This window comes from Rhipicephalus sanguineus, chromosome 5, assembly GCF_013339695.2.
Source record: "Rhipicephalus sanguineus isolate Rsan-2018 chromosome 5, BIME_Rsan_1.4, whole genome shotgun sequence".
Classification (NCBI taxonomy): Eukaryota; Metazoa; Arthropoda; class Arachnida; order Ixodida; family Ixodidae; genus Rhipicephalus; species Rhipicephalus sanguineus.
Genome location: NC_051180.1, coordinates 159,795,539 through 159,808,072, shown reverse-complemented (window position 1 = coordinate 159,808,072; position 12,534 = coordinate 159,795,539). Strand labels below are relative to the sequence as shown.

The 12,534-nt window shown below is 45.0% G+C and overlaps 1 protein-coding gene across 1 annotated transcript in view; it reads right to left on the bottom strand.

Moving 5' to 3' along the window:
- Nucleotides 1-231: 231 nt before the first annotated feature.
- LOC119395038 (angiotensin-converting enzyme-like) overlaps nucleotides 232-12,534 on the bottom strand; it is a 36,570-nt gene continuing 24,267 nt past the window's right edge. The window contains exons 10-13 of the mRNA XM_037662330.2: nucleotides 11,292-11,436; nucleotides 9,250-9,348; nucleotides 6,885-7,007; nucleotides 232-466 (exon numbers count right to left, since the gene is read on the bottom strand). Of these exons, the coding sequence (XP_037518258.1) occupies nucleotides 271-466; nucleotides 6,885-7,007; nucleotides 9,250-9,348; nucleotides 11,292-11,436 (563 nt within the window). The 3' untranslated portion in view covers nucleotides 232-270. The remainder of the gene's footprint in view (nucleotides 467-6,884; nucleotides 7,008-9,249; nucleotides 9,349-11,291; nucleotides 11,437-12,534) is intronic.

Here is a 12,534-nt window from a genome sequence, read left to right as displayed (position 1 = left end):
CAACCAACCAACCAATCTTGAATCAGTGGCGTAGCCGGGGGGGGGGGTTCACCAGGCCCGTGCCCCCTCCCCCTTCTCCCAAGTTTTTTTTTGCCATGGCATACAGAGCACAAAATGACACTCGACCACACTTGCCTGCCCGGCCCCCACTTCAGATCAAGGTGGTGCCCCCCTCCCCGAAAAAAATGTCTGCCTGAGCCCCTGTCTTGAATGCACACAATAACGTTTTTATTTGGATTACTGTACTGCCTAATTGCTTAGTTGCTTATTTCAGGTCTGCGGACAGACGGTGGCGTTGTCACTTGTCCATCCAACGTGCTTGCCGCCGTTTTGCCTCTGGAGCCACCGGTGGAGAGGCTCGAAGTATTCCAGCAATGGAGCAGCGTCCATCTTCTTCGTCCTGCCCTTGGTCAGAATGCTCAGCACTTCTGGCCATGGTTTCGACCTTCCAAGAGCAAGTACATCGCTGGGAAAAGCGAAGAAGAGCAAACAAGGACACGTTTTTTTTGTAGAATTCGCTCTATCTTTCTTTATTAAAAGTGACAAATGTCTATTCAAAACACTGAAGATTTCGCGAAGCATCTTCTCAAACAAGAGTATTCGTAACGAATATTGCGCAGTTAACCAACCAGTTTTCAAGGCGAAGCTCATGGCACACCTACTTGATTTTGCGGCGTCCGTCCACGGCCGTCCACGAACACACAAAAAAATGCACGCGTACTCCTCTGAGCGAGCGATGACGTCACGCAATGACGTCTCATGTGACGTGATAATGTCTCCATAGATGACCAAATTTGTGACACCATTCAAGTAGAACTTTTTGCTGGGCTAGTTGGCGCATGTTTAACGAAAGGAATCAGGCGCAAAAGAGACGAACACAAGAATTGACATGAACGAACGCCTACTGACAACTGATTTTATTCGAAGAAAACGGGAATACATATAGGCTCACATTTCGACAGTGCTAATCACATGGTGTTCTTAAAAGCGATAAAACTATACGTGATGACGTGTCTTTAACAAAAAAGGACATATGATCAATGACACGTGGTGTATAAAGCCGAAGCAACATGAATATGAAAGAGAAACAATTGAATAAATGATAACAGCAACAAAAAATGCAAACAGAACACACGGAACCACCCATAAAAAACATTTTTTCTCTTCCAGACATGCGCGGTCGGTATACCACCTAATGCGAGAAGTTACTTTACCCCAGTGCTTCTGAAAAGAAGATTTCACATTCGTATAACACTTTTGATGGTTCGCTGACGCAGTTAACGCCCTTTCCTTTGATACAGAAGGCTTCTTTGAGCTCGCGTGCAACTTTGTCTCGACTCCTACCCAAAACCAAAGTTTCCTTTAGACGAGGAACGCACCCGCAGGCTTTACAATGAAATTGCTAAATTGGACCCAGTACCTTTGTCAAGTGAACGCTCATGTTCTCTAAACCGCTCATTTAGACAACGCCCCGTTTGTCCTATGTAAATCTTATTGCATGACAGCGGGATCTGATACACCACATTTTCCTTGCACGTGACAAATGGTCTTGCGTGCTGGGTTCCTCAGGTCTTCTTGTTTTCTGTCCTGTTGTTATTCCGAGGGCACAGGGAAGCAAGTTTAAAAGGGGCTGAAAACACCACCGGAACCTTGTACATATTTGCGACTTTCTTCAGGTTGTGAGCTACGCGGTGAGAGTAGGGTAGTACTACTGGTTTCACACTCCTGTATTCTTCTGGTGTGTGTATTCTTGTTTGTTTGCCTTTAATTTTCTGGAGCAAGGACTCCACTATTGCTGTGAGCACTGTGTGAGGATAGCCTGCCCTTTGTAGTCGTTCAATCTGGTGTTGGAAACTGCTTTGCATGCAATGTTGACATGATTTTTTGATAGCGGACTCCAATGCCGCTGTGGCGATGCCTCTTTTAACGGTCTTTGAGTGCGCTGACTGATAAGACAAGAGCTCTTTTTGTGCTCGGGGGTTGTACATCCAGTGCACCTCTTCTTTTCCCAAGGTTAGTTCCAGGTATAAAAATTGTAACTTATTGCTTTCTGGTAGTTCGTAAGTGTGTTACAACCCGTGACTATTTTCTCTGAACACTTCCAGAATTTCTTCTACAGTGCCTGGATGTTCTGATGGATCCTGTTTGTTTAACACTATTAAAAAATCGTCGACGTACCAAAATACCTTAAGTACCTTCCTTTTGTCAAACATCTTATCTAAAATTCCATCAACTGCAGAGAGGAAGATACTCCTTAGCACTGGGGCTACACAGGACCCTATACAGATGCCCTTTCTTTGACTGTACACTCGATCCTCGAACTGCACTAACGTAGCACTCAGGTAGAACTGTAGTAAACTAAGAAACTTATCCACTGACATTCCAACCGAATTCTGAAAGGAGACAGCGCCTTTGCTTTCAATGCAAGACTGAACGGCTACAAACAGCTCTTTGTGCGGAATAGAGTAAAAAAGGTCTTTAACATCGACCGAGAAAAAACGCCAGGCCTGCGCTGAAACCGCAGCCCAGTCACAGCGAAAGCTGGAAGAGCGGCGTTTCTAGAGCTCGTGGTAAGCTCTCTTGGGGCTACAATACAAGTACACTAGAAAGGTGCCCACTACGCCATAAATCACAATTTTTCTGAAGTTGGGAAGCACCTACTAAGCCATTATTCGTCATTCTGCGGAGAAGCGAGGCACCAGCTACACGTCTGTAAGGCATTATGTGCACTTTGTTGACGCGACGACTGATGACGATGAAGAATTATGGCTCAGCCCTTTGTAATGGGTTGGAAGCTTTAAACGGCCCACCAGTTATGTAATTTGCATTGCGTGACGCCCGCTCGCTATTTCCCTCTCCCGTCATGCTGTATAACATACGTTGACGTGGGAGAGAGACGGGGGGGGGGGGGGGGCGAAGAACTTTACTGAGACCCCGAGGAAATGGATCATGCGCTCATGGGCTTCCTTGGCAACCAATCCAAGTGCACTTGCGAGGAACCCACTACGCTATAAAGCATTGTAATTTTACTGAGACCCCGAGGAAATGGATCTGCGCTTATAGGCTTCCTTGGCAACCAATACAAGTGCACTTGCGAGGAACTCACTACGCTCTAAATCATTCTAATTTTGAAAAGTGGGGCAGCAGGCACTGTGCCATTTTTCGTCATTTTACGGAGATCCGTGGTACCTGCTAAACGCATGTAAGGCATTATGCGCACTTTGTTGATGCTGTGCCTGATGACCACGAAGAATTATGGCAGAGATCTTTGTAATGGGTTGGAAGCATTTCACAAACTACTCGTTGCGCAATTCGCATTGTGTGACGCCTGGTTACAGAATTCGCGTTGTGCGACGCTTGGTGCTTATTTTACTCTTCTACCACACTATATTGCATATGCTAATGTGGTTCCTTACCGACATGAAGCCTGTATAGGACCTTTTTGCAAAGCAGTTTCAAGCACGGGCATGGCTCAGAGGTTCAATACTGGGCTCCCACGCAGAGGGCCCAGGTTCGAACCTCGTTCCATCCTGGAATTCTTTTCTTATTTAGTTTTTTTTCTTATTTCGATCGATACTGGTTACGGACACCGGCGGCGGCGGCGGCGGCGGCGGCAGCGGCGGCGGCGGCGGCGGACAACTACGGCGCCAAAAACGGCCGGTGAAATGATCTCATAACAGCTTTCGCTGTAAAAAGTCCCTATATTGCCACAAGATTAAAAAAAACCTATTACATCACTTGAGTTCTTTGTCTCGAATGGATCGACTACGTTCAGCGTTTTCAGGTGTTTTAAGAGAAACTGGCTTGCATGACGTTGCCAAGCTTCACACTCGCTAACAATGCTACGAAACGGGACATCTTCCTTGAGTTCTGTTTGCATTTTTTGTTGCTGTTATCATTTTTCAATTGTTGCTCTTTCATATTCATGTTGCTTTGGACTTATACACCACGTGTCATTGATCATATGTCCTTTTTTGTTAAAGAACGTCATCGCGTATAGTTTTATCGCTTTTAAGAACACCATGTGATTAGCGCTATCGAAATGTGAGCCTATATGTACTCCCGTTTTCTTCGAATAAAATCAGTTGTCAGTAGGCGTTCGTCCATGTCAATTCTTGTGTTCGTCTCTTTTGCGCCTGATTCCTTACGCTAAATTGTGACACCATCATGACGTCATCGTGTTGTTATGTGATGACATCCAGCATTACGTCACATGATGACGTCATCAATTGACCTTTTAGTATCCTTTTAGCTTCTTAGTATTTTTGTGGTCATTATAGAAAAAAGGTGGACCTGGGAAGGTCACGTAATGCAAAGGACAGATAATCGGAGGTCCGTTAGAGCATTGGTATGCATACCAAGAGAACGTAGCCAACGAACGCAGTGGGTTAGCCGGACAGGTGAAATGAGCAAACTTGCAGGCATAAACTGCAATCAATTAGCACAGAACAGAGTGGGTTGGAGATCACTGGGAGAGGCCTTCGTCCTGCGGTGGACAAAAGATAGGCGACGTCTGCAACGTCAGTGATGATGATTATGAATAACATAAATGACTGGCGGTTAGCTTTATTATAATCCAAAGTGTCATTTGCAAGCTTGCACATATATTCTTTGTGGGGCCGCGCCTTACTTAACTCCTAGATTTAAAAAAAAAGAAGAAAGTTCATATGTTCAGTACAAGCACACTTTTTCCTTTACATTCGCAAAAATACTGTGACGTGGTCGTGACGGTGACGAAGGTTGCAGCAAGACTGGGAAATACGTAACTGTTTATTTGGGCGAACTTGTGCCCCGGAAATGAAAAGTCAAAGTACAAGCAGTTTAGCTGTACACTGGTAGCGTCGAGAGCAGTCGTCGGCCTTCGGGTAATCTGATCATCGGTGGAACGCGTCGTCTTTGATGCACCCGTAATCGAACCTTCGAGCATTATCGCTGGTGCTCGCGCAAGCTCTCGAATAAACTTGAATATTTGCAGTAGTAAGGAAGGCCGACCTACTTGGTACGAATGCATTGTAGAGTAGCGCAATTTCTAGTTATTCTAGATAGCTCATTTCTAGTTATTCGAGCCCTTTACGTGTTAGCGCCTGTGTCGTCTCTCTTGCCTGTGTCCCTGTGTGTTTCTTGCGATATTCCACAATGCGTTCGTACCAACTAGCTCGGCTTTCCTTACTACTGTACTTAATTTCTAGTTATTCGAGTCTCTGGCGAAATTAATGACGATAGAGTTCTTAAAGAATAATTTATCAGTCTATTCTTATTCAGTGTTTCACTTTGGTATCCCTTTAAGTTGATGCCGCAGCTAAGGTAGTGTAATTCAAATGAAAAAGCACTTATTTTTTTAAAATAAAGCTTACTCTGCCAGCCTTCTATATTTTAAACATGCTCGACCACTTCGAGGAGGTCGTTTCGCGATCATATGATTGAAGGAAATGCATCAAATCTAAGCACAAGTACCTCTGTATCCAGTGAGTGCACGCGAGTAACTAAGCTAGAGGTCATATATGTAAAAATCCTTTTATTTTATTGTCAGAACAGCTTTTATGATCCGCTCCTGCAGCACTCCCCTTACAAGAAAAGACGCCAGGCCTGCGCTGAAACCGCAGCACAGTCACAGCGAAAGCTGGAGGAGCGGCGTTTCTAGAGCTTGTTGTAAGCTCTCCTGGGGCTACAATACAAGTACACTAGAAAGGTACCCACTACGCCATAAATCACAATTTCTGTGAAGTTTGGAAGCACCTACTAAGCCATTATTTGTCATTCTGCGGAGAAGCGAGGCACCAGCTACACGTCTGTAGGCATTATGTGCACACAACCGACGCGACGACTGATGACGATGAAGATTATGGCTCAGCCCTTTGTAATGGGTTGGAAGCTTTAAACGGCCCACCACTTATGTAATTTGCATTGGGTGACGCCCGGTCGCTATTTCCCTCTCCCGTCATGCTGTAACATGCGTTGACGTGGGAGAGAGATGGAGGGAAGGGCGAAGAACTTTGCTGAGACCCCGAGGAAATGGATCATGCGCTTATGCGCTTCATTGGCAACCAATACAAGTGCACTTGCGAGGAACCCACTACGCTATAAATCATCGTAATTTTACTGAGACCCCGAGGAAATAGATCATGCGCCTATGGGCTTCCTTGGCAACCAATACAAGTGCACTTGCGAGGAACCCACTACGCTATAGATCATTGTAATTTTTGAGAAGTAGGGCAACAGGCACTGTGCCATTTTTCGTCATTTTACGGAGAGCCGATCGAGGTACCTGCTAAACGCATGTAAGGCATTATGCGCACTTTGTTGATGCTCTGCCTGATGACGACGAAGAATTATGGCAGAGCCCTGTAATGGGTTGGAAGCAAGGAGGTTTAAACCTTCTTGGTTGGAAGCATTCAACAACCTACTCGTTGCGCAATTCGCATTGTGTGACGTCTGGTTACAGAATTTGCGTTGTGCGATGCTTGGTGCTTATTTTACTCTTCTACCACGCTATATTACATATGCTAATGTGGTTCCTTCCCGACATGAAGCCTGTATAGGACTTTTTTGCAAAGCTGTTTCAAGCACCGGCATGGCTCAGAAGTTGAAAACTGGGCTCCCACGCAGAGGGCCCAGGTTCGAACCTCGCTCCATCCTGGAATTTTTTTTCTTATTTCGTTTTTTTCTTATTTCGAGCGATACTGGTTACGGACACCGGCGGCGGCGGCGGACAACTACGGCGCCAAAAACGGCCGGTGAAATGATCTCATAACAGCTTTCGCTGTAAGAGAATCGCGGCTAGAATGGCAGCGTATGACTAACCGACCCGACGAACACGGCAACATTCAAGCACACCCTTTACCTCCCACCTCCCCTAAAAAAAAATGTTGCATTATACAACGAACCCAAACAGCCTTCCTGCTTCTTTGGAGCGATAAAAGTCGCATTTGTGAAGTGGCCCGACGTGATTGGCTTCTTCGCAGAGCGCCTTGTAAAACTGGAACTGTAGTATGACGCTGACAAAGTACCTGTAATGATATCCCCGGTGAAGGACTTTGTAAAGTACAAACAGTGCAAAGCCTAGATGTGAATTACAAGAAAAAACTCGGAATCAGAAGAGCGGATGGAGGGGGGGGGGGGTCAATCTTGAGGCAGTAACCCTCAGGAAGCTGCAAACAAACACTTACGTTCACGGTATATTACTTCACCGTATCTCACCGACTGAGCACTCGTACATCTGCAAGTACTGTGATGTCCCGGACACTCTATGCCATATGCTATGGGGATGCAAACAAAACCCTAGCACCGCTACACTGACCGAAGAGCAGTGGGAGGCCAAGTTATCGGACCCAGACCTGAAGAATCAGCGAAGCCTGGTTCAACGGGCACGAGAGATGGCGAAGGCCCGCGGCTACCTGGAATAAGGAGGCCGCCCACCTTGGGCGCACAGCGCGCTTGCTCAAAATAAACGTTTATTCTCTCTCTCTCTGAATTACATAGCCAGTCTCTTGAAGCTGCCAAGTGAATACGCTTACTAAGCCCAAAGCCTTTAATGCCTCATCAGGCGCTGGCCTTGACAAATGACCTTATTGCGTTTAACATAATTCAAATAAAAGGCAAAATTCCAGCCGGAATCTAACCCAGGTATTCTCTGTGGCCGTCAAAATAGTGGCCTCTATGAATACATAATTCATTCCTCAATAACAAATTGGCAGCATTGAAATAATTTTTCGCTGTAATGATCAATGTAATAAATTCCTTCTAGCGAGTTATTTCCAGGAAACTACTGACTACTGTCCCAATTACTTTTCACTAAAATATAGCTTTTTCGCTTCCCTTATAGCATAAAAGATTGGCCAAGAAAAGTAAAGAAAAAATAGCAAGAACAAGTTAACCTGAGTGGCAGACCTTTAGCGTAGGGGGTTGAACAAAGGTCTCTGCGATTTCACTGTACACGTGGTGTAAGTAAAGTGTACATGAGTTGGTGCACGAATGAACTTTTGTTAAATTTCAAGGCAACTTTCTAAAAGTAATAGTTATATAATGTGATTACTTTCGGCGAGTTGTAATTTGTTACGTATCATAATTACGTTTTAAAAAAAATTAGGAAAGTAATTAGTAATTTAATGTAATTACTTCTTAGGAGTAATTTCGCCCTCTCTGCTCTATAATACACTAACTTCTGCACAGAGAATTAGAGGAGCACTGACACATGTTTTCTAGGCTGTAGAAATTAACCGACACGCTACTTAGACATCAAAGGATGACACTTAGCCAGCACGAATGTTGGGAAGCAATGGCGGGGCATTTTAACTTGACACTCAAGTTTATGCCGATTTGCTGAACCTTGTGTTATCCGCGTTATCCGGGCACCATGACGTGGAGTAAAATTTCCTGGTTTCATGTAGTACAGAGTTTTAGTGCTGGGTATCCAGGCGGCTTGCGCACCACAGCTCTTGGGTTGTTTTGTACTTTCCTTGCGGGCGTCTGGTGAACAAAAGAACGCAAAGAGTTTCGCATCCCTAGTGCACACTAAAGCCTTCCAGTATGTTAAGGCCTGTTGCGATTGTTTTGTTCATAAAAGAGTAACGGGCGGCATGTACACTAACACCCCAAGGACGGCTATCTAGTAAAAGAAGCTGATCTCGAAAGCCACCTTTTCGCTGATTGCACGGAAATACATTACAGACGTCAAGTTTTGGACATTGCGCCTAGTACTGAGGATGTAGTACATTGCGGAAAACGGCCTCCATTTAATTACTTAATTGTGTATGCCGTGGGGCAAACTTTCGGATAATAATAAAAAAAAAAAACCACTGCGTGCTTATTAGTTGCACACTTGGGTAGCAGCTGGAGCGTAGTAAACCGTATGCACATATTGTTAATTTTCTTGCTTTTCCTTCCTTTTTCCCCCTCCATTGTATTATGGCTTATCATGATGAACGCTACATCATGACGCGTCAACCTGCGATGTGCAAAACCGTTTTGCCACGATGTGGCGAAACTTCAGCGTATTTTCTAAAATTTAGAGTATTTTGACCTCAATTTAACGCGGAGGATTGACAAGTCGGCCCTCTATTACCACGAACATATAGGAATTTTGAGAACATGAAGGAATTATGCGTGAAACTAAGGGTAATTCAAAAATAAACAAGTACATTACCTCCAAGGGAGATTAGAGCAAGAAGCGCGCACATTGAAAGGTAACCTGTCGCCAACGAACCCTACAATTTTTTTAGGACTTGGCGTTAACGTATGTAGGCGCCGTACCTGATGTACGGCACGTTGGCAGATATGTGATACTTGGATGGCGCGTCAAAGTCATCCGAGGAGCGAGAAACGCCGGGACAGATTCCTTGGTGTTTGAGTCTGTAACGAAATTGCTGATCTCTAGTAATTGCCGCGCCTCTTCTGGCACCAGTGCAATGCAAAGCTTTAAAATAAAGTGCATAACAGTTGGGAAAGGAAAATGCAGAAATAGAAAGAAATAATGATAAATATATTAAGTGAAGTATATTCTAAAAAATTGAATCAAAGGATTACTGACACCAACTTTCGAAGCTGAGTTTACTCAGTCATACAAATCTCTTCTATACAGAGGCGACTCTGAGCATGTGTGACGCTCAGTAAATTCTGATATTTCATTTTGATAATAACGTCAATTTTCGCGTCGCACACACACTGACATCGACACTAGCGTGACGTTAGGCTACAGTGTCAATTCTGGGGTGCTATTCAGGACATTGTCAAATTCCGCCATGCTGTCAGATTCCGCCATTGTTCAACTCTGATTGGCCCACAGAGCTGGTACGGCCTCTCTGATTGGCCTAAAATGCAGCCATTGCGAAATTTGACAATATGGTGGAATTTGACAGTGTCCAGAATAACACCCCTGGTGACTTCACGCGCCAGTATGGCTCGTTGTGATGGCGTCAGGTACCAAAACATACAAAATGGCCGCCTGCACGTCAACAAAAACATTCAAGATCGCCGCTTGTGGGTCACCAACGGAGCAACGCAGCTGAGCGGCCGTGGGAATGTCACGATACCTTGCGCGAGCAAGCGATGAGAAGCTCATACCGTGTCGTTACGTCAGGGTGCAGTAGGAACCGAAACTAGCTTTTAAGAAAATGTTGTAATTAATTTTTAAGGGTGCATTTACGCTTAGCAGTAGGTTTTCTAGCCTCTTGTGGACTTTGTCGTTCATTTGACACAAAAGTAAAATGAAAATTTTACTCTCTGTACCCCTTTAAGCTCTGGAGTTTTATGCGCCAGAACCACGATGGGAATACTGGGAGTGGCGTAGTGGGCACCTACGCATTAATTTTGATAACCGAAAGCTTCTTGAAAAGAGCAGCTAAGACAGCGTGGGGACAGCGCAAAGAGACGCTGTCCTCACGCTGTCTAATAAAGAGACGCAAAGCCACACAAGCCGCCGTAGCTTAGCACATGCAGTGTTGCGCTCCTAAATTGAAGGACGTGGGTTCGATTCCCTGCCACGGAGGCTACATTTCGATGGACGCGAAGTGAAAAAAAAAACACCAGTCTACTGAGACTTCAGTGGACGTTAAAGAGCCCCAGTTGGTCTAAGTATTTCCTGAGTTCCCACTATATGCGGCAGGCCTCATAATCACGTGGTTTTGACCCGTAAAGCCTCAGAATTTACCAAATAGCATCACGCATTCGCTCAATTCTAGCAGCCAGTTGACGTGCCTATGTCAGAACTGATATACCTCATGGCTGTAAAACCAAGCATATATGTGCGCAATGCAAGAAGGCCAGGCAGTATTGCCAAACTACGTCAAGTTAAAACAAGCTAACACGTACTGACGCAAGTAAGTTCAAGTCCTTTTGGACTTATCGAGAAATATGGTACATTTACACACCATTCTGAAGTCTAGATATCGATTCCGCTTTGACTCCTCATTAAGCTGCACTATAACGACCTCCCACGCCGTTGCAGTGCACGTCCAGAATTTCAACAACTATTTCAGGACGTTTTAGCGAAATCACACTTACAGTGAAGTACATTACCCAACTCCATAGCATTGTTATGACAAATTTAACTGTAGTAATAATGACCTTTAATCCTCGGAGTGTATGAATCGTGGCAAACAAGAGAGAAAAGTTCTCACCCACCCGTTGGCACTACAAAGAGGCAAACGGGTAAATCAGAATTGTTTCTCTTCATGACCCTTCCTCTGCACCTTGCGAGATTACGTTGAACTGATTTACCGTAATCGCGGTATGCACAGCCTAAACTAGTCTGTTCAACGGGCAACAGAGAAGCGACAGAGAAAGGTAGTTCTCACAGTAGTTCCCACCAAGCGTCGTTGTAGTGCTCCGGCTTGTAGACGCCTCTGAACACGTTCCAACGCCACAGGTCGTAAACGTAGGCCGAAGGAAGCATGGCCACTTTGTTCAAGGCAGTTCTGTACAAGTGGTTGAGTTCAGTTTCTGCGCATTCACGGAGAGAAGTAGCAGAAGGAGGATGAACAGTTCGGCAGAGTTCGGCGATTGCTCCCTTGCAACAACGCGTTCTCACTTCACACAGTAATAATGATGGGGTCCGACCCTTGGAGATATGAAAGTCCTATTCGTAATAAAGATATGTGCTGGGAGTCGTGCTTTGGATAGCAGTAGAACATAAGCGTGCGAAGGGTTCCCCTTCAGGGGGGGGGGGGGAATGTTCGTCGCAGCGCCCCCCTCCCTATTATATCAATGTAGGCGGCTGCCTTTGCGCCCCTCTTCTCGCCCCCCTACAATGTATAGGGCTGACTTTGCGCCCCGCCTTCTCGCCCCCTTGCCCCCCCCCCCCCTGCGCACGCCTATGCAGTAGAAGACAAAGTAACTGTAACGACTACTTAGTACTACCACGCTGCATATATTCCCATTGAATGAATGAATGAATGAATGAATGAATGAATGAATGAATGAATGAATGAATGAATGAATGAATGAAGTTGCTTTATTTTTTCTTTACAAAATCATAGATATACAGATATGTGGAACGGTAGCCAGGGAAGGCAATTTTCCGATCCGGTGTTAAAAATAAAACAGACAGGTCAGATGCAGAATTTAAATGCGTGGTATTCTAGTACAAGTCATTATTTATAAAAAAAGAATGGCAGGGTCCCTTGTGCACTCGCCTAAGATGACACGAAGGCGAAAGGCATTTTATTTTTCTTCTCAGTCGATGTATTGATCCTCCCACGCCCCGTACCTAAAGCTTTCTGCACGTAACGTAGTTTTGCGCTGCTTCCAAAATGGAAGGTACTGAAAGCTTTCTGCACCTCACCTGGTTTTGCACTGCCTCCGTGATCGGTGGGTCGATCACGGAGGCAGTGCAAAGGGACAATGTCATGTGATGACGTCATGATGACGTCACAAATTTTGGCGATCTATGAAGTCATGAAGGGACATCATCACGTGGTGATGATTTATTGCATCACTTGTGTTGACGCCGACAGTCAATTTTTGCGTTTGATGAGGCATCTAAGCCTTTCGCCTTAATAAGCAAAAGTGTTTCTTAAATACACCTAATTAATGAATGTA